A 23,288-nucleotide genomic window follows, 5' to 3' on the forward strand; every position below is an offset into this window, starting at 1 on the left:
TGATGTTTTTTTTTTATTCAAATTATTATTAGGACAAAAATTTGATTAATTATCGCACTAATGATTAATATCAAATAATAATTAATTTAAAATTAATTTGGATTTTTAAACCATTTTGGATGCGTTTTGGAACGTGTATATACTAATTTCCTGGGATCATTATTACAAATGCGGCCCTTCTGTTGGTAGTTTTAAAGGGAGTAGGACTGTTGCACGAAGGGAATAAACCGATTGGGTTAGTACGTATATATTTTTGTTACAAAGATGTAAGTTTCATAATAATATAAAATGACTATGTATAAACATAGGAATATCATATAATATCTCATGAAATATTACGCTTACTATTTTTCAGTCTTCTAGGAATATACACAAGTATATTTCAAAACATTCGACAATGTCTACTATTAAAGAGTAAGTAAAGACCGAGAATATATAATGTCGCGCTTCGTTTAATTTATTAAATGTTACTTTTTTAATAAGCAGAAATGATATATACCGTGGACTGATCGATCTTTTTCTTTATATATCGTTCAAAATTCTTAAACATTCTTTCTATCTCTTAATAATCGTTTTAATTTTATATTGACCCTATGTTTTTAATATTTTTTATGGGGTTACATAATTGACTTGGTAAAAGATGATATGGCTTTAGTTTATATGATTATGATTATGTTTTATCAAATTATTCAGTGCAATATTAAATACATAGATGTTCCAAACTTGCAAAAATGCAAACTGCCAAAGAACTTTATGGTGGAAAACAATACAAGGAAGCATTAAAAGAGTACAGTGAACTTATTGGTAAGTATTGGTTCAATTAAAAATTTGTTATGATGTTATGACCTTATAGATGATTAAAATGAATATCCTTTTAGAATTATACCCAAATACACCACAACTTTATACAAACAGAGCTGCATGTTACATGATGCTTAACAAATATCCTCTTGCCTTGAAAGATGCAAAGAAATGTATTGAATTGGATCCAAAAGTATACAAAGTACGTTAGACATAAAGATACATAAAAATACATTTAAAGAAATGAACATTCTTTTAATTCAATTCATTTACGTTTAGGCTTATGTAAGAATTATAAAATGTTGTCTGATTTTGGGTGACATAGTTCAAGCTGAGACTACTTTATCCAAGTTATTAGAGATTGATCCCGAGAATATAGGCATTACCACAGAGAAAAAAGACTTAGAATATGTGAAAAAATTTCTTAAGGATGCAGATGCTGCATATAATGCTAAAGATTATCGTAAGGTTTGTGGCTCAACTTCTGAATGAACATGTGCTTAGTAATATAGATAATAGTGTTTAACATATAATACTTGTAGGTTGTATATTGTATGGATCGTTGTTGTGATGTGAGTAATCGTTGCACAAGATTTAAATTAACTAAAGCAGAATGTTTGGTATTCTTGGGGAGGTACCAGGAAGCACAGGAAATAGCAAAGTAATTGCTTTTTTCATGAACCTAAAGTAATCAAAATTATTTTATATTTAATATCAATGATATTTCAGTGATATCTTACATCTTGATAAGCAAAATGCAGATGCTATATATGTTCGTGCTATGTGCCTATATTTCCAAGATAATATTGACAGAGCATTTGCACATTTCCAACAAGTACTTAGATTGGCTCCAGACCATGCTAAAGCATTAGAAATATATAAGCGAGCTAAGAATTTGAAAAAAAAAAAGGAAGAAGGCAATGCTGCTTATGAAATGGAACAATATTTGAAAGCATATCAATTATATACAGAAGCTTTGACTATAGATCCTCAAAATATAGTAACAAATGCAAAACTCCATTTTAATAAAGCAACGGTCGCAGCAAAGGTATTATATTTTCATATTTTATTAAAATCGATTTTATAAAAATTACTAACATTTTCACATAACCCTATAGTTAAATCGATTAAATGAATCGGTAACAGAATGTACGGAAGCACTGAAACTCGATGAAAAGTATCTTAAAGCACTCTTGAGAAGAGCAGCTTCTTATATGGAGCTCAAAGAATATGAAAAAGCTGTTCGTGATCTCGAAAAAGTGTATAAAATGGATAAAAGTTCAGGTAAAGAAGATACATATTTTACTTACAATAATAAACACTTTTATAATAACATATTAATTTATTAAATATTGACAGATAACAAACGATTGTTAATGGAAGCTAAGTTGGCGTTAAAAAAATCAAAGAGGAAAGATTACTACAAGATTTTAGGTATTGATAAGAATGCATCTACTGATGATATCAAAAAAGCATATAGGAAACGAGCGATGGTACATCATCCTGGTAAGCTTGAAAATGCGTGCCTAATCAGTTTATTTTAATTATGTTAATCTATCTTTACGTTATTATGTACAGACCGACATCCTAACGCAACGGAAGGAGAAAAGAAAGAACAAGAAAAGAAGTTTAAGGAAGTTGGAGAAGCCTATGGTATTCTATCTGATCCTAAGAAACGGTCGCGTTACGATAGTGGACACGACATTGATGATGCTGAAGGTGGATTCCAAGGTTCGCACAGTCCGTAAATTTATGCTGGTATAAGATTTTATAGATAGTTCAGTATATGTGGTATAATAATTAACTTTTTTTCTTTATAGATATCGATCCAAATGTAGTGTTTCAAACATTCTTTCAACATGATGGTTATCAATTTCGTACAGACGGTTATACTTTCCACTTTGGTTAACAGCATTCCAAGGATATGTTTTCTTCTACTGTCTTACTGTTTCAAAAGATCATTTCATTCTAGAGATGAATATATTGGATTTGTTTATCTTCCATTCGTAGCACATCCCATATTATCAGGTAGCATAAATAATATATATAAAACCTATTAGAGAGATATAGTTTTATATATTTATTTAAATAACTGTAAATATGTCTTATATGATATTCTGATATATATGTAGAGTTTTTTGCAGTAAGTGTGAATGTATATTGAAAATCATATTAGTGATCTTCAATAGATATGTTTCTGATAAAGCATATACTTGTATTGATATAAGTACTTATGAAAATTACGTTATAAGTTATTTTCCCTTACTCTATTCAGTGATGTTAAAAAGTATGCTAAATGTCACAGCAATTAATCAATTTCCTCAAGTTACTTTATATATTATACAATGTTTAAATTATCTTTGGAATGATAAATGATCTTATACACGTCTTTCTATAGAAATATATATTACATTGAATATCGTTATATTAAGCAATAAATTCTTGAAAAAGCATACGATCTTCATTTATAGTTACTGAAGCATAGAGTTAAGGAAATAACTGAATAAAATAAGAAAAATTATATTAAACATGAGCACTACTTCGGGATTTAAAAAACAAGAAAATATGTTAAATACCTTATTTATTCCTTGCCAAAAAAATAACATTGTTCATACAGTATAATCGTTAAAATAAAAAATCTTGCTCGCTATTTCATTGCTTTATTTATGTAAATACAAATTTTATTTTAAAAAACATTAGTCATTTAAAATAAATTATCCAGTAATGACTACTTTTTTCTCCGATGGTAATAAGATTTCGGACGCAACTAGTTCTTCAGTTGTATTTGTTATTTTTATTTCATTTTTGCACGCATCTAATGTTAATATCTAACGTGATTCATTATATTCCTTAAGTACGTATATAAGGCACGCCATAATGGTCACAGCTTAAAAATACAAAAAGATACAAAATTCCGGAAGTTACATAAATCTGAGTTGGTTGAATCAAATAGCTCACATTTAACGCACACAACCAAAACACATTTATCTAAAACTCACATAAAAATATGCAGTAGCACCTATGTAGTTATACTTTTAACAAATACACGTGTATATTTAATATTTTATTAAAAATTGAAAGTTTACAGTTATTAGACAATTTTTATTAAAGCAAATTTTCAATCATCGCTATATAACATAGCACACTTTCATCTTAAATATTTTTGGAGCTTTGTATCTTTTATGCTAATATTATTGAGCATGAAAGTACTATTTAAAAATATACTATGTTAGGTTTTTGAAGTACTTCGATTTTAGTTTAAGTAACTGATTCATAAAAAATAAGTAATAAATTAAGAAACTTTCCTCCTCCTGTTATTGTACAGTTTATATACTATAGCACTTCATACTTTGTAAATCAAATATGATGTTTGCAATCTTACACATACAGCATAAGTACTTACACATTCAAGCAATACTATCCTTAATGATATATACATATATACAAATAATCTACTAAAATCCTGAATTAATTTTGTGCTATAATAGAATATTATATTGAAACTATTTATTTGATTCGTTGTAGGATGCCCTACCCGCCAATTCAAGTAAGTAACGATCAGGATGATCTTTCCAATCTCTAGCAGTCAGTTTAACGGTCCTCTGCTTTTCTGCTTCCTTCACTTGCCACTTTTTAATTTCCAATTGACGTTCCCTATAAAATATTTCAAATTAATTTTTTTTATTAAAATCTATTCATCTTTATATAAGAAAATAAACAAAAAAAAAAGATACCTTAATTTCATATCTCCACAACCCCAAACTTCTAAGCTAGCAATCGGATAAGGTGCACCTGCTATACTAACTGAATGGAATGATTCATCTATACTAATATACGGCGAGCGAGGATTACTTCCGAACCGTAATCCATGAGGATAACCTCTGATACCAGTATTCAAGTATAACACTTTAGCTCCTTTTTCAATAACCCTATATGAAGGAAACAATTCAATGCCCATCGAATCTTCATCACCCCAATACAGATGACTTTCACGCCATTCTATCGCTGAACATATGCAGTATGTAGGACGCGAAGTATCTCCATCTGGATTAACAATCCGTATGAATAAAAGAGTGGGTCCTCTGTACCCTAATACATGGTAAAGAAATCGATTAGCTCCTGTTCCATGTTCTGAGCTATTGTACAATAATGTCCAGTGTCTAGGACACACATTGCCCATTCTTTTAGCTATGAGTGCATGAGTAACATCTTTTGGTGAATCATCTGTCTAAACATATATTTATCTTATTATTTTACAATTCAGTGAAGTATATATCAAATTTCAAATGAAAATATACCTGAAGATAACATTCGGGTAGTGTGCTTGATAATAACCACACGTAGCTCATAGGTAACAAAACTTGTGGAAAACATAAAGAATCTGGTTGCTCCAATATAGGTGTTGGTATCTCCAAATGTGGTTGTGGTTGTTCTTTGGATAAAAGAGCTTTACCATTTCTGTAAGCAGTTGTTAGTACATGTATTATATATCGATGAGGGCCATATATTAGACGTGGACAATGTTGCCAGATCCAGTTGCTCACATAACTCACAGACAAAGTATGTTTGCCATGAAACTGTAATACACATTCTATAGTTTTAGTTTTGTATAGGTTTCGGTTAATAATGCTAATAAATATTAAATTTACTAACACACGATGATACAGCTGAATCAATTATTTGACCTTTATAAATACAGGGAGAGGTTCCGCTACTATCCATAGCAATATTATAAGAAATGTTCAATAAAGCCTTCAATCCATCAGGATTTATGCTTCCATCTCCTTTTATATCAGAATACATCTTCACATAATTCTCTAATACAGTTTGATCGCTCATTACAGAGAGGAACTTCTCTGCTTGTTGTTTGAAAGAATTGGCACTCAAGTGCGTAGTATTAACATTGGCAGCATGATGGAGATAATTGAATAATTTTTCACCTAACTCTGGATAATTGGGGAAGAGATAGCATTGAAATATAGATATTGTTATCCCATTTATACGTTCCTGTTCGTGAGTTAAATGAGACAAAATCTGCAAAATGAACAATCTAACTAATACATGCTTTCTAAAATTAATTTTAATAAATATTAAATCTTAATAAACCTTAATAGATATTATTAATGTTGATAAATCTACAAACTAGAAAGTAATAGTATCTTATTTTATTAACGTGGAAAGAAATGACAAACAGTTTTATATTTATTCACATTTTTGGGAAAAGACCAGAGATGATCTAAATTAATTTTTGCAACGCAAAAATATTATTTACGAAAAACATATTACATCAGCAACATGACATCGTAGGTTATACGAATTATAAAGATTGTCAAAGGAAAAGTGGATCGAAAATAAATTAGTTAAGAAATAATTTGAATATTATTCGTGAACCATACAAATCAATTTGCGTTTTTAAAATGTGAAACAAATATTTGTAACGATTAATGATTTTCAAAAGACGATCGACATACTTCTGCGATATATCGAATATATCTGTGTCGTTCGATTTACGAAGAAATAGTAATTACAAATTGACCCTATACCTTCGCTAGACTTTCAATTGGAAAGAACTGCATGTGCGAATTACTTTCTAATTCGGTCCCTGAGGAACTTTTCGAAAGATTGTTTGCGTTTGCATTATCACCAACATGAACCACAGCATCAGCCTTCTTGGTGGATACATGTCCACCACGTGTTGCTTGATTACCCATTTCTACCAGTTTAATATTAAAGTATTAACAAATTCACTCTCTTATCTAAACATATCATCACTCACAACAACAAACATGCATACAACCATATGCAACTTTTTAGAATATTGTCACGAATGATACGAAAGCAAGTGTTGCATTCGCGACAAATCGAATCCCACCCGCCCCTCCAAATAATTTCCCTTTTAAGTATGTTCTATTAACTGTTCACTAGATTATGTTCGAAAATCGGATTGGTTAGTCAGAACTCAGGAAAGATAAAGCCGAATTTACACCTTTTTCACTTTGGATGATTATAGCGAATTATTCATCGAAAAATAATATTTTCAGTTACGTTTTATCGTGAGGTGACCAGTCAACAAAGTAAAGCTTATTTTGAATGAATTGAATAAAGCCGAATTTACATCTTTTTCACGGTAAATGTGAATAATGAAAGCCGGAGTATTTATACCAGTTCACTGGTTGAATTCATTTCATTAGTTTAAAATATTCTTCAAATTTACTAAGTTGATCCTATAGATCTTGAAACAAAATGTGATAGTTTTCTTCCCTGTCTTAAAGAATTTATTATTAAGATTCATAATACAGGATTGCCCAGAAAATAGTAAGAATAGGCCAAATCTATATTCATTTCGTATGGTATGTATCATAGGAGTGTGAAATAATTGGATTCAGTATATCGTACTTGCAACGGCATGGTCATAAGACAATATCGTTTCGCTACGAATTAATCATCCATTTAATTTATCAAAAGAAAAGATTGATCATTACTCAATTTAAATGAAATGCGGAAGAAAACGATGTTTTTCGATGAACTATCCGTGATGATCATTCAATATGAAAAGGTGTAAATCTGGCTTAAGAACGTACAGTGGCACGCAAAAATATTTGAGCACTTATCACAGAATCTTTTTGTAGATATATTACCTTCATTATACGAAACTTTTTGAAATTTTGTTAATACTGTAATGAGACATGATTATCGTGATTATAATAACAAAGTTTAAAACCAATTCGTAAATGTATATAGAAGTTACATAACGTTTATTGAAAACATATATTTATATAAAAACTAGTATACAGCATGAATAGTAAGTTTTAAACATACAATTAGGGCTGAAGATGGTTTCACTATATATTGTGGCTTATTACCAGTCTACGAATTTTTATAAAAATTCATATTTTTCAGAATATAATAAAAAAAGTAGAACCTCATTAGAAAATTGTTTTACCTACTAAGTATTATAGAAAGCATTATACTTTATATATTTTGCCGTATTTCGTACATTCTGTGCAATTGCAGCTTCAAATTTCCTGTAAATGCATAAAAATCCAGCTTAATGGTAATGTATCAATGACAATGTAAAATATCAATGTGCAGGAGACTCAAAAGTTTAAATATTACGCGCCGTGAGGCGCCATATTGCGTTTAGAAGCGCGCGCATCCATCATCCTCATTAGCGCGTGAGATTTGGGGGGTGGGGAGAGTTCTTTTCCAAAAGCGTGCATCGGCTGTCATCGGAAAAAAATTTCTCGGTGAGGATTCTTTTTACACACGTACTCTGAAAAAAATTATCTAGGCACGATAAGTTCGTCGCGTTCACGGAAAGATCGGACGATTTTCTCTACCTCGTGTATATGTAACCCGCTTAATTCGTACGTATACAAGTGCTACAAACAAAAAAACAAGGGGGGTGAGACAAGAAACTAATCATAGAAAATATTTCACAAGTATACAGATTTATAACTGATAATGTGACAGAAGAAGTAGCTTCGGGGGTAGGTATTCACAGGAGCAGGGTGCGCACTTCCAAATAAGGTGCTCTCAAATGATCCAGTCGTTCGTGTCAATAGCGCTACTACGTGGTCGTTCACTGAATTACAACGTTATTGCTAGTCGGCGGGAACGTTGAAATTCCTCCGAGTGTTGATCGAATTAAAAAAAGAGTATTCGTCATCCGATGAATGCAGCTCTGCATTCTTATCTGTAAAATACGATAATGTAATAGTTAATCGTGAGTCGTAGTTGCGCGTGAATATCTCTGTTGCGTATGTGCATGTGGCGTATACAAACACGTGGTAGATTAGATACAGTTAGCGCGAGAGAATAGCAGTCGGCGTCAACCCGTTGACGATAGCAGAACGATTAATCGGGACGTTGAAATTATTCCGTTATTTAGCTTTCTATTAACACGTATATAGAAAATCAGTTTTTAGTTCAAGTTGTTTTAATTGATAAGATTTTCGTTTGTTTCGTCGAACGTACCGGGGTGAGATAAAAGAACGACATTCAGAGGGAATGATAGATGTATTTCTTTAAATAGTCGAAGGTAAATCGCATTTGTAATTGTGGTTTTGCTCGCATTTGTAAAACAATTCTGCTCTACTTATCTTGCTCTTAAGTTGAACACAGATAATCTGATTTCTAATATGTTAATTTTTTTCACGAAGGATATTTCATTGGAGCACGAACGGAGAATACAATTGACCTAAATGCGTTCTCCAGCAGTGGGGAAATTTCGATACTCCCCCGGGTTGCTCCTCGATATTGGCATAACGTCAAAAATCACGATATCCGCGAATTTAGTGATCAAACGTTCGTCCGAAAATATCGAAATAACGAAGCATTTGGATTGCAATCCATGCCTTAGACGGGACCGGACGGAGTACAGTAATGTAAATTCAGGAACGCTATGACGATCGGTGTGAATCATCGTCGCATAAAAGCGGCGGCCGGTTTATTTCGGGTGGATCAGATCTATTTTTCGTTTGATCAATTATGGTCTATTAAATATTTCCGAGATATCCGTGATAATTGGCAGTCCTGAGGTCGAGAAGACTGGGGGAGAAACATTAAACTTATAAACAGTAAAAAGTCGAGATTCGAAAAATATTCTTATTTCAGTCGCGCTCATTTCAACACGTCAAGGGTGGGGAATCTATTTATAAAACGGGGATGGTCCACGCGACGCCCACGTTGGCGGTGGACACGTAACAATAATTTATTAAAATAATCATAATAACCGGCACACGGCAAAGTACCATCCTTATTCTTTAGGTTAATCATTGTTCCCTTCGCTTTTTGTTTGTCACCGAAAGTAGGTGCAGATATGTCTTTCCGTGTGGTGCGCAGCAGCAAGTTCCGCCACGTGTACGGGACGGCTTTAAAACGTGAACAATGTTACGATAATATAAGGGTGTCGAAGTCCTCATGGGATTCAACCTTTTGCGCCGTGAATCCAAAATTTCTCGCTATCATCGTAGAATCTGCAGGCGGTGGTGCTTTCATAGTCTTACCGCATAACAAAGTAAGTTTCACCCTCGATCTCCCTGTCATTTTCGTTTTTTTTTTCAATTTCAAGTTAAGCACTGTACTAGTATATTATTTGTTATTTTATTAGATATTTAGCAAGTAATTCTCACGTTAATTTTATTATTTTATATTTTATCTTTATATTATTATAGGTAGGTCGAATACCAGCAGATTATCCTTTAGTCGGTGGACATAAAGGTCCTGTATTAGACATTGCATGGTGTCCTCATAATGATAATATCATAGCATCAGGTTCCGAAGATTGCGTAGTTAAAGTATGGCAAATACCTGATGGTGGTATTTCTAGGACATTAACTGAATCTGTGGTAGATCTCCAGCTGCATCAGCGCAGAGTTGGCCTTGTATTATGGCACCCTACAGCGTTGAACATATTGCTCACAGCTGGATCTGACAATCTTGTATTGATTTGGAATGTAGGCACAGGAGAAGCCATAGTACGAATAGATTGTCATCCAGATATGATTTATTCTGCATGTTGGAATTGGGATGGTTCCAGAGTAGTTACTACTTGTAAAGATAAAAAGATTCGAATTTTGGATCCAAGAACTGGAGAGATATTAGAAGAAGCCATTGCGCACGAAGGTAGTAAAGCAACTCGTGCAATCTTTCTCAGGTATGTAAATTTCTTTTCAGTAGGTATTTATCAATGTGGATAAGCCCTTTTAGCTTTTAATTATACATATATTTAATCACAAATATTTCTACCATTGTGCACATGAAAACCAATAAATTTCAAATAAATGTTACCGAAATATGTATTTAGGAATAATGAATACCTTGATTATGCAAAACACTATCAACATATCTTCCACATTAAATAATCATCAAACAATATACATCCGCCTTTTTACACAATAAATGTAAGGATAAATGTGATGTTTATCTCAAAACAGACTATGTTTATGGCAGGCTATAGTATCTTTTAATGACATGTGATTGATACTTCTATTTGCTCGTTAAGAATACATTTATTTTTTATTATCACATGGTCTTTCCAATTTGTGTAGTGCGAGATTTGGTATTTTTTAATGGAAAACTTGAAGATTGAAAATGCAACTCGTCAGGGGGATGTCAGCTTAATAAATGCAAATATCAAGGTGTCCACTGTGTAGTATCCGCATAAAAGTTTCAGTAAGTATCGTATATATATCATTTAAAATATAACATTTCGTATATGTTGGCAAACAAGTACAGAATACAGTGAAATAACTACGCTAATATCTAAAAAATCATTAATGCAGTTTTGAATGCTGGTAATATCTGTTTCGAAAAACGGACAGATCGATTCAGGTATATATATTTTACAAAATTCAGTGACAGAGCTGGTGCACTGATCTCTGCTTAAAATATAAGTTGAAATAATTTGTTGCGCAAACAACACTATTTCTTCATAATTATTTTATTTGTTTCATGTTATTTCACACGTGTGTATTTAATACAAAAGACACAGTTTTCAAATGTTGTAACAAGGTGGATGTTATTCAGTTTTGATGATTAACTTGAATAAGATAATTTAAAAAACAATAAAAGTAAATTATTAAATTAGAGAAGGATATAATATTTAAACATATATTTTATTGATTTGTATATTTTTGTAGGATCTTATATTTGTATTTATAAATATATATAAAACTGTATCCACAAAGATGTGTGTTTAATGTGTTTTCAGGGGAGGCTTGATATTTACCACAGGTTTCAGTAAAATGTCTGAGAGACAATATTCCCTACGTGCTCCAGATATGTTAGGTGAACCTATAGTTATGGTCGAATTGGATACAAGTAACGGAGTTATGTTTCCTTTGTACGATTCCGACACGAATTTAGTGTATTTATGTGGGAAGGGTGACTCTGTGATTCGATATTTCGAAATTACCCCTGAACCTCCCTTTGTTCATTATATCAATACGTTTCAAACTCCTGATCCTCAACGAGGTATAGGAATGATGCCAAAACGAGGCTGTGATGTTAATAGCTGTGAAATAACTAGATTTTACCGGCTCAACAACTCAGGCTTTTGCCAGGTTATCTCTATGACTGTACCAAGAAAGGTACAATTCATACACATTCTGAATACTGAATAAATAAGCGTTTTTCTTTTTAATCGTTTTAATATCGTTTATTCGTTTCCAGTCAGAATTATTTCAAGAAGATTTGTATCCCGATACCCCCGGCGACACTGCTGCGATTTCTGCCGAAGAGTGGGAAAATGGAACCGATGCGGATCCCATACTGATCTCTCTGAGGGACGGTTATCAACCCTCAGTAGCCAAAAACGAATTGAAAATACATAAAAAGTCAAACATATTGAGCAAAGGAGCAAAAGTTGCCTCCTCGAATTCTGCACAAAATACTACACAAGCATCGGCAGGCATTACTGTACGTCACTCGTAACTTTATTCTTGACGAAATTGTTGAACATATGGTTGTTTGTTTTACAGGAAGAACGTTTAAAAGAATTTAGTGAGGAAATACGAAAATTAAAAGCGGTGATTGTGAAACATGAGGGTAGGATACGGGTGCTTGAGTCCGCGGTTGCTCTTCAAATGAAAGAAGATGAGAGAAAAGACAAGTCATCTTCACCCACTGATAGAGAAGTACTTGCATCTGACGAAGTGTAATTTTTAGCTCACGTTTTGGGCTCAAGAGGATAATACGAAAAGAAAAAAAACATAATTAATTGTGTAATAAAAATGATCATATATTTTGATATAACAATTTGTGTAAATAGTAGGTATTAGCTACGCTGTGTGTTTTGATTTTTTTGCAATGATTTTTGCTATTTATTGTACATCCATTCATCATACATCCTGTGCATTTGTACTATGTTTACATGTCTTATTTTGTTAGATCATAGTCAACATGTGAATTCACTTGTTACTAGCATTAAGATTTCGGATGTTATTTTATGTCTAATTAATACACAAGACTTTTATGTATATTCAACCCTATAACTGTTCAGGATGAAACGAGTGTCTATCGTTTATAGAGATAAATCGCTGTAAAATAATGAAAAATTATTTTATTTCTGGTATGAATAATATATAATTCATATGTAAGTTATGCTACATAAGATAATCAAGATAAAAAAATCACTATTTTACGAACTTTTGCGAGTAACAAATAATAAGGAACTGAGTATTTTTGACTAATCTGTTTTTTGACATCGTGAAAGGAAATCATTTGTTTTGTATAAAAAAAAATGTGAATATAAAACAATATAATTGATTGAGAAAAATTTTATATATCTTTGAATGAAAAAATCCATTATTCTAATGTAAAAGTATATTATGTCTTTTTCAGGATTTAATCTTTCTATCCACAAACAAAAAGAAGCGAATAAACTGATTTACATTTTATTAGGCGCGCCATTCAATAAATAGAAAAATGTTCGAAAGATGTCGCTGAGGCAGTCAGTTTACATCTTTATTAAGTGTCGTTTGATCGTTCACTACGGTTCATTCGCTCGCGCGAGTCAGTGAAATGTGTGCCGGCATCTTCGTTGATTATGTCTATCGTTAATTTTTAGTTTCATATATCGCACTCACCACCACTGTGCGCGAGTGTTTTCAAGACTCTCATAGCTGTCAATTTGTTTCACAGTAAGTAGCGTTATCAGTAATGTCACAAATGTCAATTGCTACTACAGCAAAGAACATTTTATGAACTATTGCATATAGATAATAAATCATTTATTTTCGTACTAAATTATTTTACATTTTTTAACGAAGAGATAAGGTGATGTTAATTATGAATTTTTTTATAGAAATCCTTATAAACTAACTCCTATGATCACTGAAGTTTTAATTAGAAGAAGGTGGTGATACGTTGAGGTCGATTTATGTAACTGAAGAATGGATTGTTTACGAGATTTCATTCATTCATCCATATTGAAATAAGAGAAAGTTAGTGAATATTTTTTTTTTCCCACTCATAATATTGTGATGTATATCTGTATTGTATAATGAGTACAGTTACAATACAAATACTGATGACATTCCAAATCATTTGGCACGAGATTCGGGTGCTATTTTAAAACGTAGCTTTACGACATCGGTCTCTACATTTGCATTATCGTAATATACATGTACTTTAATATTTATAAAAATTATGGAAATGTTATGACTCCTTTTGCTTCGAGAAAAACAACAGCATAAGATTCAACTAGTGTTAACTAGTTTCATCCAATCCAATCAGTTTCTCCATTTTCATAAGATATTTCGCATATATTATATCTCGATGCATCTGACATTCATAAAAAAAAGAGAAATAGTCAGAAAGGAAACCGTGAATATTAGAATTTGCTGATTAATACTGCTTACGTAATTCCACGTGTTTTAGGGGACTGTCAAGGTCTCATAGTGAATAGCATAACTTAAATTATTTTTTTGATACTTGAAAGGCGAGTAACTCTGTGATTAGAGAAGTGCCAATTACATGTAATGATTTCATATTTTCTATTTGCTCTTACTTTTTTATTTGAATTACCTTAATTCATGAATTAAAACGAACACGTCACCCGATAAAAAATAGTGCGTCAGAGTCACGTGCATCTTACTATGTATCATATTTCAATTAAATATATCAGTTACTTTTATTGGTTAATAGTTATATTAGTATAATATAACATATATATATATATATAACATAATAACCCGAACATATGTACAAAAATTATTAATAAAAATTTGAAGAGAAGAAGTAATTAAACCGTCGATAGTATAGGGAATGATTATGCCTTATTTGCGTCAATGTTTTTTATTACTATTTAAAATAATCGCTATATTTATTACCAGAAAGTAAAAACGCGTTTTTCTTTACCTAATACATAATATATCTTTGAAACGTGCAATCATAATGCATCTTGCTAAAAATCGGTTAATATGTCGTAGTACTTTTTGAAAAAATTCCTGGCATTCGAAGTTTTAACAAAATCGTAGACTAACTATCAGTGATTTTAACGAACCTTGCGTATTACATTGCGTTATACTACGTTTACATAGTAACTACATATAGTCCGTATTCATTATCAATCACGTATTTTATAACTGATAATTCAACAGAAACCGTTGAATGTATGCAGTAGATTTATCAAGACGGATTTCCTCACTCAGTAAGAGTGAGTTCTAGCCGGTTAATTATAGCACTACTATCAAGTAATTCACTTTGCACCCATGGCTCTTAATCACTAGACTAAAGTCTATTACATCATTGTATACGTAAGTAAGACAGTGTAGGTACGACGTCTCGTATGAGACATCAGTATATCACATGATCCGATGCAAAAGAAATAAAGAATCGGTATGTCACGTTTAATCAGGACAAAAATATTCCGGGATAACTGCCAATAAACATTTTTAAAACTTAAATCTTTGCAAAGAAGCCAACGAACTATGTAACTCTATGCTTTCATAGCTGTATCAATATCTAAAATCATTGTACATTACATTGCTTTTTACATAAGACACATAAGAATGATCAAACTCAAATTTTGATTTGTAAACAATTAGGTTAAATCCTCATCGATAACATTCTTGTCGTATCCCTTCTTAATACAGTAGAATCTCTTCTTTATTCGAACAAACAGGAGGACAAGGCTGTTCCGATAATAGAAGTTCACTGTTCACTAATTAGCTATTCTCTCCATCTTTTCTTATTAGTTGAAACATATTAGGATCGAAGTGTTACAATTTCAACCGTTCCTCCTTTGACATATAGAATTTATTTTATATAAAAATAAATAATTACATGTATTAATATACTCATAAGAATAAGTGTTTGTACGTATTACGAAATAGTACGAGATCATGCTTGATCATAGTTCGGATAGTGAAGGCTTAGTATTAATTTGTTCGAATAAACAAAATTCTACTGTATTTGCTTCCTTGTTACTGTCGTTCAAATTGCACCTGTTGATGTATTGCCAAAAAATCTGCATGGTGATTCACTAAATAGATCAGGGGCATTGATTAATCGCCCGAAAGATTATATCTTCAGTTTTACAGCTATCAATTCGATTTATCTTATCATTTATCTTATCATTGTATAACGATATTTTTTCTTCATTTAACAAACGCTTATCATTCGTGTAGAAATTTCGCCGTTTAGCAACCCTTTGTCGTATCTTTCTATAATTATTTTTCTATTCCGTTCTCGTCTTACGTAATTTCTAAACCGCCGTTGACGTGAGCAACAGTAATACAAGCGTATTTTCGTTTATTTTCAGATCTTTCCAAAAGGGTGGTTCCATCATAACAGACGTAATAAAATGGCATCGCTAAAGCTATTAGTGGGTGGTGCAAGTGCCATCGGTGCTAGTGCTCTTACTTCTTATCTGTTAATGACCGATAATACCGTAAGTATAATCGACTTTATTAGATCGTGAATGTTCATGCAAATTTATGCTAAAAATTCATATTGGAAAAATGGAACCTAGACAGAAATCTGTTGCACTTTCTACATATTATCTGATCATCTCATAAGTGATGCTGACGTTAGTTTGCATATACTAGATGAGAATAAAAAGTTACTAATTGGCAAAGTTAATCAATAATTAATTTTTCCATACTTTTTGCAATTCCCTATCCCTTTTTATTAAGTTTCTCGCTATTTCATTCTTTATTTGCTGGTTATGATTTCTTCTTTGTAAAAGCTAATCGTGCAAGAGATATGGAATTTTCCGTTTGAAACTCACTCGTGGGATTATGTTAAAAATGGCAGGAACATAGGCAGTGAGATATCAGCGAAGATGGATTTGTTGGGCCCTCTTTATATACCAGAAAATTTTTTAGTCATTTCTTATTGTTCTTTGCAATCAAACGTATTAACTTCTTCTTATTACAATTTTGATTATCGCTCTTGAATCTTTTTTTCTTTCTCGTTTCCTGAGAATGTACAGCGTTTAAAAGAAATGCTATTTAAGTGCAAATATCGAAAGAAGCCAGAATCGTCATCGCAATAAAATTTCAATTGTTTATTGCATTTTTCAGTTTGATTTATAGCTATTAACGAAAGCTATTAGTAACTATAATTTACACTGGCAGTCAAGGCTGTAGTGTTTCGTGGCACCAAGTTACCAAGTTAGAAGTCACGTGGATACCAAAATTTCACTGCTGCAAAGGTCTGTGCCAGGCCAGGACGAGCTATCAGGAATGCTCGTCTATTTTGATACACGATTGTTTTTCGAAGCTATGGCCCGTCTGAATATAGGATTATTTCATTCTGATTTGACAATATATGAACAAAAGTTAAGGAAAATAAAAATAAAGACCAACGTAAAATTTTTCATTTATTGTATGGAAATGTAAGCACGAGACCGATATTTATCAAACTTGATTATACCCGACAAATCAAATTGATACAGTGACACGAATCGTGATCGCAATTGATTCTATCACGAAGTGACTAAAGTTGATTATATCCAAGACGACACTGGTATAGGGTCGTCTATTACGATAATTGCCCCATGCTCCTATACGATGATAAGCGGAGAATAGCTTTCAATCTGTACTAATAAATACGCGGGGAATGCTATTTTGTTTTGAATGACCCGCTCCATCTTCAACTGTTTTATCGACTAGTATCGTGTCATTTATGAAAACTGGTTTATAATTAGATGAATCTTATGGAATTTTATATTTTTATGCACATAATTAAAAAAATAGAATTTAGATAGAAATTTGTTTCATCTACTAAATATGATAATAAGTGCTCTACTTTAAATATTTTACATATTTTTGCATACTACATATATGTATTTTGTAGATTTCTGGAATCTTAAATTTTCCCAAAAATGTATAAACATCAGAAATTTATTTATAATCAAAATGATCAAATAAAAATATTAATCACGGAGGACGTATTGTGTAAAATTGGTTGTAGTTCGCTTGATACAATATTCCTTTATTTATTAGGTACACGCGGATGTACAGAAATCACGACCATCGAAAAGACCTTTGCCAACCAGGGAAGATCAAGTGAAGGCGTTGAAGAATCACGAAGAGTACGATGTTCTTATCGTCGGTGGTGGTGCGACTGGAGCTGGATGTGCGTTAGATGCATGTACACGAGGTAATGCGACTTTAAATAAATAAAAAACCTTAGGTAGTTATCTATTAATCATATGCTATTTTTAATTTCCAGGTTTGAAGACAGCATTAATCGAGGCAGATGATTTTGCTTCTGGTACATCCTCTAGGAGTACTAAACTTATTCATGGAGGAGTCCGTTACTTACAGAAGGCTATATTACAACTGGATGTGGAACAATACAGAATGGTCAAAGAAGCATTGCATGAACGAGCGTCTATGTTACACAGTGCACCTCATTTGGCTCATCCTCTGCCTATCATGTTGCCTGTTTACACGTATGTTATGATGTTTATTACTTAATTGTTTTTACCTGTTCGATATGAAATCAATAATCAAAATCCACTTATCTTCAACAGGTGGTGGCAAATTCCCTACTACTGGTTTGGTATAAAAATGTATGATCTTGTTGCTGGAGGCAAGACAGTTAGACCATCGTACTTTCTCAGCAAGAGGGATGCGCTAGAATTGTTTCCCATGCTGAAAGGAGATAAACTCACAGGAGCTATTGTTTACTATGATGGTATTTCTATTGTGCTATTCTTTATCAACTCTTTCAAGCATGCTGTAATTTCATATTGCTTTGATGTAACAGGTCAACAGGATGATGCCAGAATGAATTTGGCAGTTGCACTAACTGCCTCACGACATGGTGCCACAGTCGTAAATCATGTTAAAGTTGTTAATCTCTTGAAAGGTCTCGATAAGGTATTGGCATCGATATTATCTGATTGTACATATGTAATAAGAGCCATGTGAAGATAGATTGTTTATCGGAATAAAATTTTTTCTGCACGAAGGATGGTAATCGGGTCCTTACTGGAGCTCGAGTGAAAGACGAACTTACGGGTGAACAATGGGATGTGAAGGCAAAGGCAATAATAAACGCAACGGGACCTTTCACCGACCATATCAGGAAAATGGATGACCAGAACGTTAAAGAAATCTGCTGTCCCTCTTCTGGTGTTCATATTGTTCTTCCAGGCTATTACAGGTGAATAACTGAGTAGATTATAAAACTTGAACTTGGGAAGCATGGTTAAGAAAAACATACATTAATTATATGTATTAATTTCATTTTTATAGCCCCGATCAGATGGGTTTATTGGATCCATCAACGAGTGACGGCCGAGTGATCTTTTTCTTACCCTGGCAGAAACAAACGATCGCAGGAACGACTGATTTACCCTGCGAAATAACGCATAATCCACGACCCACTGAGGATGAAATCATGTTCATTTTACGTGAAGTGAAGAATTACCTCAATCCGGACGTTGAAGTTCGTCGAGGGGATGTCTTGTCCGCTTGGAGCGGAATTAGACCTCTTGTCTCCGATCCAAACAAACCAAATACCCAGTCCCTTGCGAGAAATCACATTGTACATGTCAGTCCCACGAAACTTATCACGATAGCTGGAGGAAAATGGACAACGTACAGAGCGATGGCTGAGGAAACTATCGATACAGCTATCAAGGGTATAGTACATGATGTATATGTACGATAGAGATTTGTTAAGTTTTATTTTTAATTTTCATATTATTTGTTAAGCCTGCGATTTAAAGCCTGAAAGACCCTGTCAAACAAATGGTTTTCTCCTCGAGGGAGCTCATGGTTGGAGTCCAACAATGTACATCAGATTAGTACAAGATTTTGGCTTGGAATGTGAGGTTGCGCAACATATGGCCAAGAGTTATGGAGACCGTGCATTTGCTGTAGCAAAAATGGCTTCCCTTACTGGAAAAAGGTGGCCAATTATAGGCAAAAAGATTCATCCTGAATTCCCATATATCGACGCTGAGGTAAATACTATCAATCATTATTTTTTATATATCTTTCTTTATTCATTGTAATAATTAACCGCTATTAATTTTAGATTCGATATGGAGTTCGTGAATACGCGAGAACAGCAATTGATATGATTGCAAGACGATTGAGATTAGCCTTCTTAAACGTCCAAGCAGCACAAGAAGCTCTTCCGGTAATTATCGACATTATGGGAGAAGAATTACATTGGACACCGGAGGAAAAGAAAAGACAGCATAAAGAGGCTAGTGACTTCCTCGCTAATGAAATGGGACAAATGGTTAATCGCGCGTCTCGTGACAAAATTCCTATCAACCTCACGAAGGATGAAATTCAGTTGTATATTAAACGTTTTGGAATCATCGATAAAGACAACAAAGGCTATGTTTCCATTAACGACATCAGACGGGGACTTAAGGTTTGCATAAAACATAGTATTAATTTTATGCTAAATTTATTTTTTTATTTTCTTTTTGTTTTCATTATACGTGTAATTGTCGATGTACAGGTACTTGGCATAAAACTGAAAGAAGATGAGATGCACACTTTGCTCAATGAAATTGATCTCAATTACAATGGGCAAATGGAGTTACAAGATTATCTACAGGTAAATCGTAAAGCATATATTTAATTGAAACATTTGTTTACCATTCGCAGTTGTTTGGTGACAAGGAAGTGCCTGGTGAAGAGCTTCATGAAATACTACGCGAAATCGACACTAATATGAATGGTCAGGTCGAGTTGGACGAATATCTTCAGGTCTGTGAAAGCTCGCACGCACGGATTTGTCGTATAGTCTTGCAGCCGCTTTCAAATTTCTTTTTTCCTCAAATTTCTTTTGTTGCTTTATTTTACATATATATTTACATATCTTTTAACATTACTTAGGACTAGTTCAGTTTTAACAAAAAAAAAAATAATCGCACAAAAGATCTGTTGGATAACGATAGATACCAATAACATTTGTATTCCTTTATTTTATCATAATTTCTCGTAACAAATTTTTTAATATTCTCTTTTTTGTTGCACGAATAGTTTAGACCTGATTACATATTAATAGATTACAATAATCTAATCTAATCAAAGCGTGTCTTGTTCTGATGTTGTGACTACAATATTTCTATGAATATTCGAACCTCTCTACTTCTTTTACTTCTTTCTTTCAACATATTTTAGTATCATGCTGCTCTTGTGCCAAACTATGAAACTGTGATTATCACCAAGTTTATGGAACCAGGTTTCTTCTCGTTTCGAATTTTTAAAGCTAATTTTTCTCAATTTGACGCAGATGATGTCGGCCATTAAATCTGGACACGTGGCATATTCACGTTTTGCAAGAATGGCAGAGATGGAAGAGGCGCAACACGAGAAAGATATGCTGAAGAAACAGATCAGTGTAGAGAGATCAGGCGGTGGACTGTAGGAGGTTCATTTTCTGTGGCATTGTACAATTTTCTGCACGCTTCTAAAAGCAATTTACACGTTCAAAACACAGTTCTACGACAAATTCATTATGACAGAATCATTGTTCACTCTGAACTTCAATTGTAGCCCACTCTAGTACAAATACTCTAGGATTACTACTTTGTAGACCTATTTATCTTTTTTCGTACTTTATACAACGACTTTCTACCTTCGTTGCAGTTAGCTTGCAAGCTCAAAATGAACGAGATGAAGATAAGAGGGAAGATTTTAAGCGCGTAAATGTACATTAATTACGGCTGCGCTGAATCTTAACTATTTTAACGATCAACTTCGGAAAAAGGACACGACCATAACAACAATTTCAATTTTAATATGTAAATATTTTTATGTACAGCGTTTCAGTTTTCATTAAGGAATAGAACAGATATGTTCTAATCTGTATATAAGTCTTTAAATGCATCGATATGATTAAGAAACGTATTTATGACTAGGTATATCATTGTATACTGAGTTGGTACAATTTTTAGAAAATTATATACTTACACGAACGTCGAGCATTTTAAATGCCATAATCATTGAACGTATGCTTTCATAATTACAAAAAGTTGATGTTACAGAAAATAAATTCTAGTTTAACGCAATTAGAAAATGCAGTTTGGTATAAAGAAATACATGATGTTATTCTAAGTTTGTTACTTTAGACTCGCTGTAACAAAATCGTCAAGCATGTATTGTGAATAATTCCCTGTTTAGGTACACATTACATGTGACATAATCATACACGCCATTGGATTGTAAGCTCGATATTATTTTTAGAACTCCTGAAGAAGAATTTATTTATAAATTACGTTAATTGCTAATGTATATTAGTAAACAGTCTATATGTAGATTATCTGATTACTTAAATGTAACTACTTATTTAATTTATTGTTACTAACATCATGCAATTACGACATACGGTTGATGTTAGAGATTAATTTATTTCACTTGTCATTATCATTGACTTAATAAAAGCCATATTGGACTTATTTTACATCTCATTCCTTCCAGATAAATATGTTATTTTTTGTCATGTCACATGTATACCACTTCTATATAATATCCATTCCTCTTTATTGAATTAAACCTCATCAATATTTCCAGGTACCTACCTGAAAAATTCCTATTGCTATGCACCAGATAAATTCTAATGAAATAAATAGATTAACCATGAGTTCCAAAAAAAGTACAAAATATAAAAAAATATTGGTAAATTCATAACCTCAAATTGGAGCAGTATGAGATTATATACTTTTTGTTAAGTAAATTATTTTTATATCGTTCCGTATTCTGTATATTATCAATCCCTTCCTATCGATATTTTTATACACCTTGCTGAAAAATTGCTGTTGCTATGTACGAAGTACCCACTTTTTAACGAAATCAATACGTGAATTGAGTCTTAAAAAAAGTGTAGAAAATACATATGATTGATCGAAAAAACATCGATAGATTCATAACCTCCAATTGAAGTAGCTTGCAGGATTGGATCGCATAGAAATACAACTTATGATGGGCATTCAAATTTCATTGTCAGTTTTGAGATGATTCAATGTTTTTTAAGAATGCTGAAATTCGAAGTGATTCGAATATCATTCAATACTTCAAAACTCTTAGAAATCGTTCGCGTAGATGCATTTCCAATATCTCAAACTTTCTATTTACTTATCTTTAATATTTTATACCAATGTATGTATTTGGATTAAAGTATTCAAAATGCTGTCAAATATTGACTACACGTTAAGCTTTTAAGACTTACAAGAGTTGCAAAACTTTCAAGATCTCCAAGACTTTCAAGGTCCAAGACTTTCATAAGTTTTAGGGTATCGAATCGTATTCGAACTGATTTGAATTTTCGCCACATTCAGATATTCGATGCGACTTGAAATGCTTGAGACAACCCATCACTACTTCCAATTAAAGTAGCCTTCAGGATTGAATCACATTCAACACATAACCTACTCGGCCACTCCATACATGGCCAACTAAAGCAAGAGAGATTCGTTTCGTGAAGCTTGTTTCTGATTATGAAAAGAAGGGCGGCGGCATAGCGAGGGAGTACTAACAGCTCCTCCCTTCTCCCTATAAATG

At 32.6% G+C, this 23,288-nt stretch overlaps 4 protein-coding genes and 1 long non-coding RNA gene across 19 annotated transcripts; 3 read left to right on the forward strand and 2 right to left on the reverse strand.

Moving 5' to 3' along the window:
• The first annotated feature begins 97 nt into the window (after positions 1 to 97).
• Tpr2 (Tetratricopeptide repeat protein 2) lies at positions 98 to 3,451 on the forward strand. Of its 6 annotated transcripts, none has more exons than XM_076625706.1 (11): positions 98 to 235; positions 356 to 414; positions 713 to 804; positions 879 to 1,003; positions 1,081 to 1,269; positions 1,344 to 1,462; positions 1,531 to 1,849; positions 1,920 to 2,085; positions 2,161 to 2,307; positions 2,380 to 2,541; positions 2,622 to 3,451. In XM_076625706.1, exons 2-11 carry the CDS (start codon positions 398 to 400, stop codon positions 2,708 to 2,710), a joined length of 1,425 nt encoding a protein of 474 aa, XP_076481821.1. In that variant the 5' UTR covers positions 98 to 235; positions 356 to 397; the 3' UTR covers positions 2,711 to 3,451. The 6 variants fall into 6 exon arrangements, with proteins under 6 accessions (XP_076481821.1, XP_076481822.1, XP_076481820.1 ...); XM_076625707.1 differs by having other exon boundaries at positions 131 to 239; XM_076625705.1 differs by having other exon boundaries at positions 141 to 266.
• On the reverse strand, positions 3,446 to 6,667 carry LOC117154571 (uncharacterized). Its single transcript, XM_033329660.2, has 5 exons — positions 6,345 to 6,667; positions 5,455 to 5,835; positions 5,100 to 5,378; positions 4,536 to 5,029; positions 3,446 to 4,455 (listed from the first exon to the last, which is right to left on the reverse strand). The coding sequence occupies exons 1-5, from the start codon at positions 6,510 to 6,512 to the stop codon at positions 4,305 to 4,307; spliced, it is 1,473 nt and encodes a 490-aa protein (XP_033185551.1). The 5' UTR covers positions 6,513 to 6,667; the 3' UTR covers positions 3,446 to 4,304.
• Positions 6,668 to 7,929: 1,262 nt separating this feature from the next.
• coro (protein coronin) lies at positions 7,930 to 13,084 on the forward strand. 6 transcript variants are annotated; one of them, XM_033329454.2, is made up of 6 exons: positions 7,930 to 8,048; positions 9,615 to 9,820; positions 9,978 to 10,459; positions 11,516 to 11,894; positions 11,977 to 12,222; positions 12,285 to 13,084. In XM_033329454.2, exons 2-6 carry the CDS (start codon positions 9,623 to 9,625, stop codon positions 12,462 to 12,464), a joined length of 1,485 nt encoding a protein of 494 aa, XP_033185345.1. In that variant the 5' UTR covers positions 7,930 to 8,048; positions 9,615 to 9,622; the 3' UTR covers positions 12,465 to 13,084. The 6 variants fall into 6 exon arrangements, with proteins under 6 accessions (XP_033185345.1, XP_033185343.1, XP_033185349.1 ...); XM_033329452.2 differs by having other exon boundaries at positions 7,945 to 8,048; positions 9,612 to 9,820; XM_033329458.2 differs by lacking the exon at positions 7,930 to 8,048 and adding an exon at positions 8,051 to 8,168.
• A 201-nt stretch (positions 13,085 to 13,285) lies between these two features.
• Gpo1 (glycerophosphate oxidase 1) lies at positions 13,286 to 22,186 on the forward strand. 4 transcript variants are annotated; one of them, XM_033329449.2, is made up of 13 exons: positions 13,286 to 13,445; positions 16,070 to 16,198; positions 17,757 to 17,913; positions 17,986 to 18,208; positions 18,290 to 18,453; positions 18,526 to 18,638; positions 18,731 to 18,924; positions 19,017 to 19,405; positions 19,479 to 19,729; positions 19,804 to 20,151; positions 20,242 to 20,340; positions 20,391 to 20,492; positions 21,022 to 22,186. In XM_033329449.2, the coding sequence occupies exons 2-13, from the start codon at positions 16,112 to 16,114 to the stop codon at positions 21,154 to 21,156; spliced, it is 2,262 nt and encodes a 753-aa protein (XP_033185340.1). In that variant the 5' UTR covers positions 13,286 to 13,445; positions 16,070 to 16,111; the 3' UTR covers positions 21,157 to 22,186. The 4 variants fall into 4 exon arrangements, with proteins under 4 accessions (XP_033185340.1, XP_033185339.1, XP_033185337.1 ...); XM_033329447.2 differs by lacking the exon at positions 20,242 to 20,340 and adding an exon at positions 13,610 to 13,748 and having other exon boundaries at positions 13,291 to 13,445; XM_033329448.2 differs by lacking the exon at positions 20,391 to 20,492.
• LOC117154455 (uncharacterized) lies at positions 22,119 to 23,193 on the reverse strand. Of its 2 annotated transcripts, XR_013060458.1 has the most exons (3): positions 22,957 to 23,193; positions 22,420 to 22,765; positions 22,119 to 22,344 (listed from the first exon to the last, which is right to left on the reverse strand). It is a non-coding gene; the product is annotated as an uncharacterized LOC117154455 (long non-coding RNA). The 2 variants fall into 2 exon arrangements; XR_013060457.1 differs by lacking the exon at positions 22,957 to 23,193 and having other exon boundaries at positions 22,420 to 22,950.
• Between the last annotated feature and the right edge of the window lie 95 nt (positions 23,194 to 23,288).

This window comes from Bombus vancouverensis, chromosome 16 (assembly GCF_051014615.1).
Source record: "Bombus vancouverensis nearcticus chromosome 16, iyBomVanc1_principal, whole genome shotgun sequence".
NCBI lineage: Eukaryota > Metazoa > Arthropoda > Insecta > Hymenoptera > Apidae > Bombus > Bombus vancouverensis.

Bases quoted from the DNA above. Each gene is read 5' to 3' on its own strand.
- Tpr2 (XM_076625706.1), top strand. The intron at 1,463-1,530 runs GTAATTGCTTTT...ATGATATTTCAG, and splicing joins GAAGCACAGGAAATAGCAAA to TGATATCTTACATCTTGATA. The intron at 2,086-2,160 runs GTAAAGAAGATA...AAATATTGACAG, and splicing joins TAAAATGGATAAAAGTTCAG to ATAACAAACGATTGTTAATG.
- LOC117154571 (XM_033329660.2), bottom strand. From the start codon at position 6,512: ATGGGTAATCAAGCAACACGTGGTGGACATGTATCCACCAAGAAGGCT. The intron at 5,379-5,454 runs GTTAGTAAATTT...TGTGTATTACAG, and splicing joins ATTCAGCTGTATCATCGTGT to TTTCATGGCAAACATACTTT. The intron at 5,030-5,099 runs GTATATTTTCAT...ATATATGTTTAG, and splicing joins TACCCGAATGTTATCTTCAG to ACAGATGATTCACCAAAAGA.
- coro (XM_033329454.2), top strand. From the start codon at position 9,623: ATGTCTTTCCGTGTGGTGCGCAGCAGCAAGTTCCGCCACGTGTACGGG. The intron at 10,460-11,515 runs GTATGTAAATTT...ATGTGTTTTCAG, and splicing joins ACTCGTGCAATCTTTCTCAG to GGGAGGCTTGATATTTACCA. The intron at 12,223-12,284 runs GTACGTCACTCG...TTTGTTTTACAG, and splicing joins AAGCATCGGCAGGCATTACT to GAAGAACGTTTAAAAGAATT.
- Gpo1 (XM_033329449.2), top strand. From the start codon at position 16,112: ATGGCATCGCTAAAGCTATTAGTGGGTGGTGCAAGTGCCATCGGTGCT. The intron at 18,639-18,730 runs GTATTGGCATCG...TTCTGCACGAAG, and splicing joins TCTTGAAAGGTCTCGATAAG to GATGGTAATCGGGTCCTTAC. The intron at 19,730-19,803 runs GTAAATACTATC...TATTAATTTTAG, and splicing joins TCCCATATATCGACGCTGAG to ATTCGATATGGAGTTCGTGA.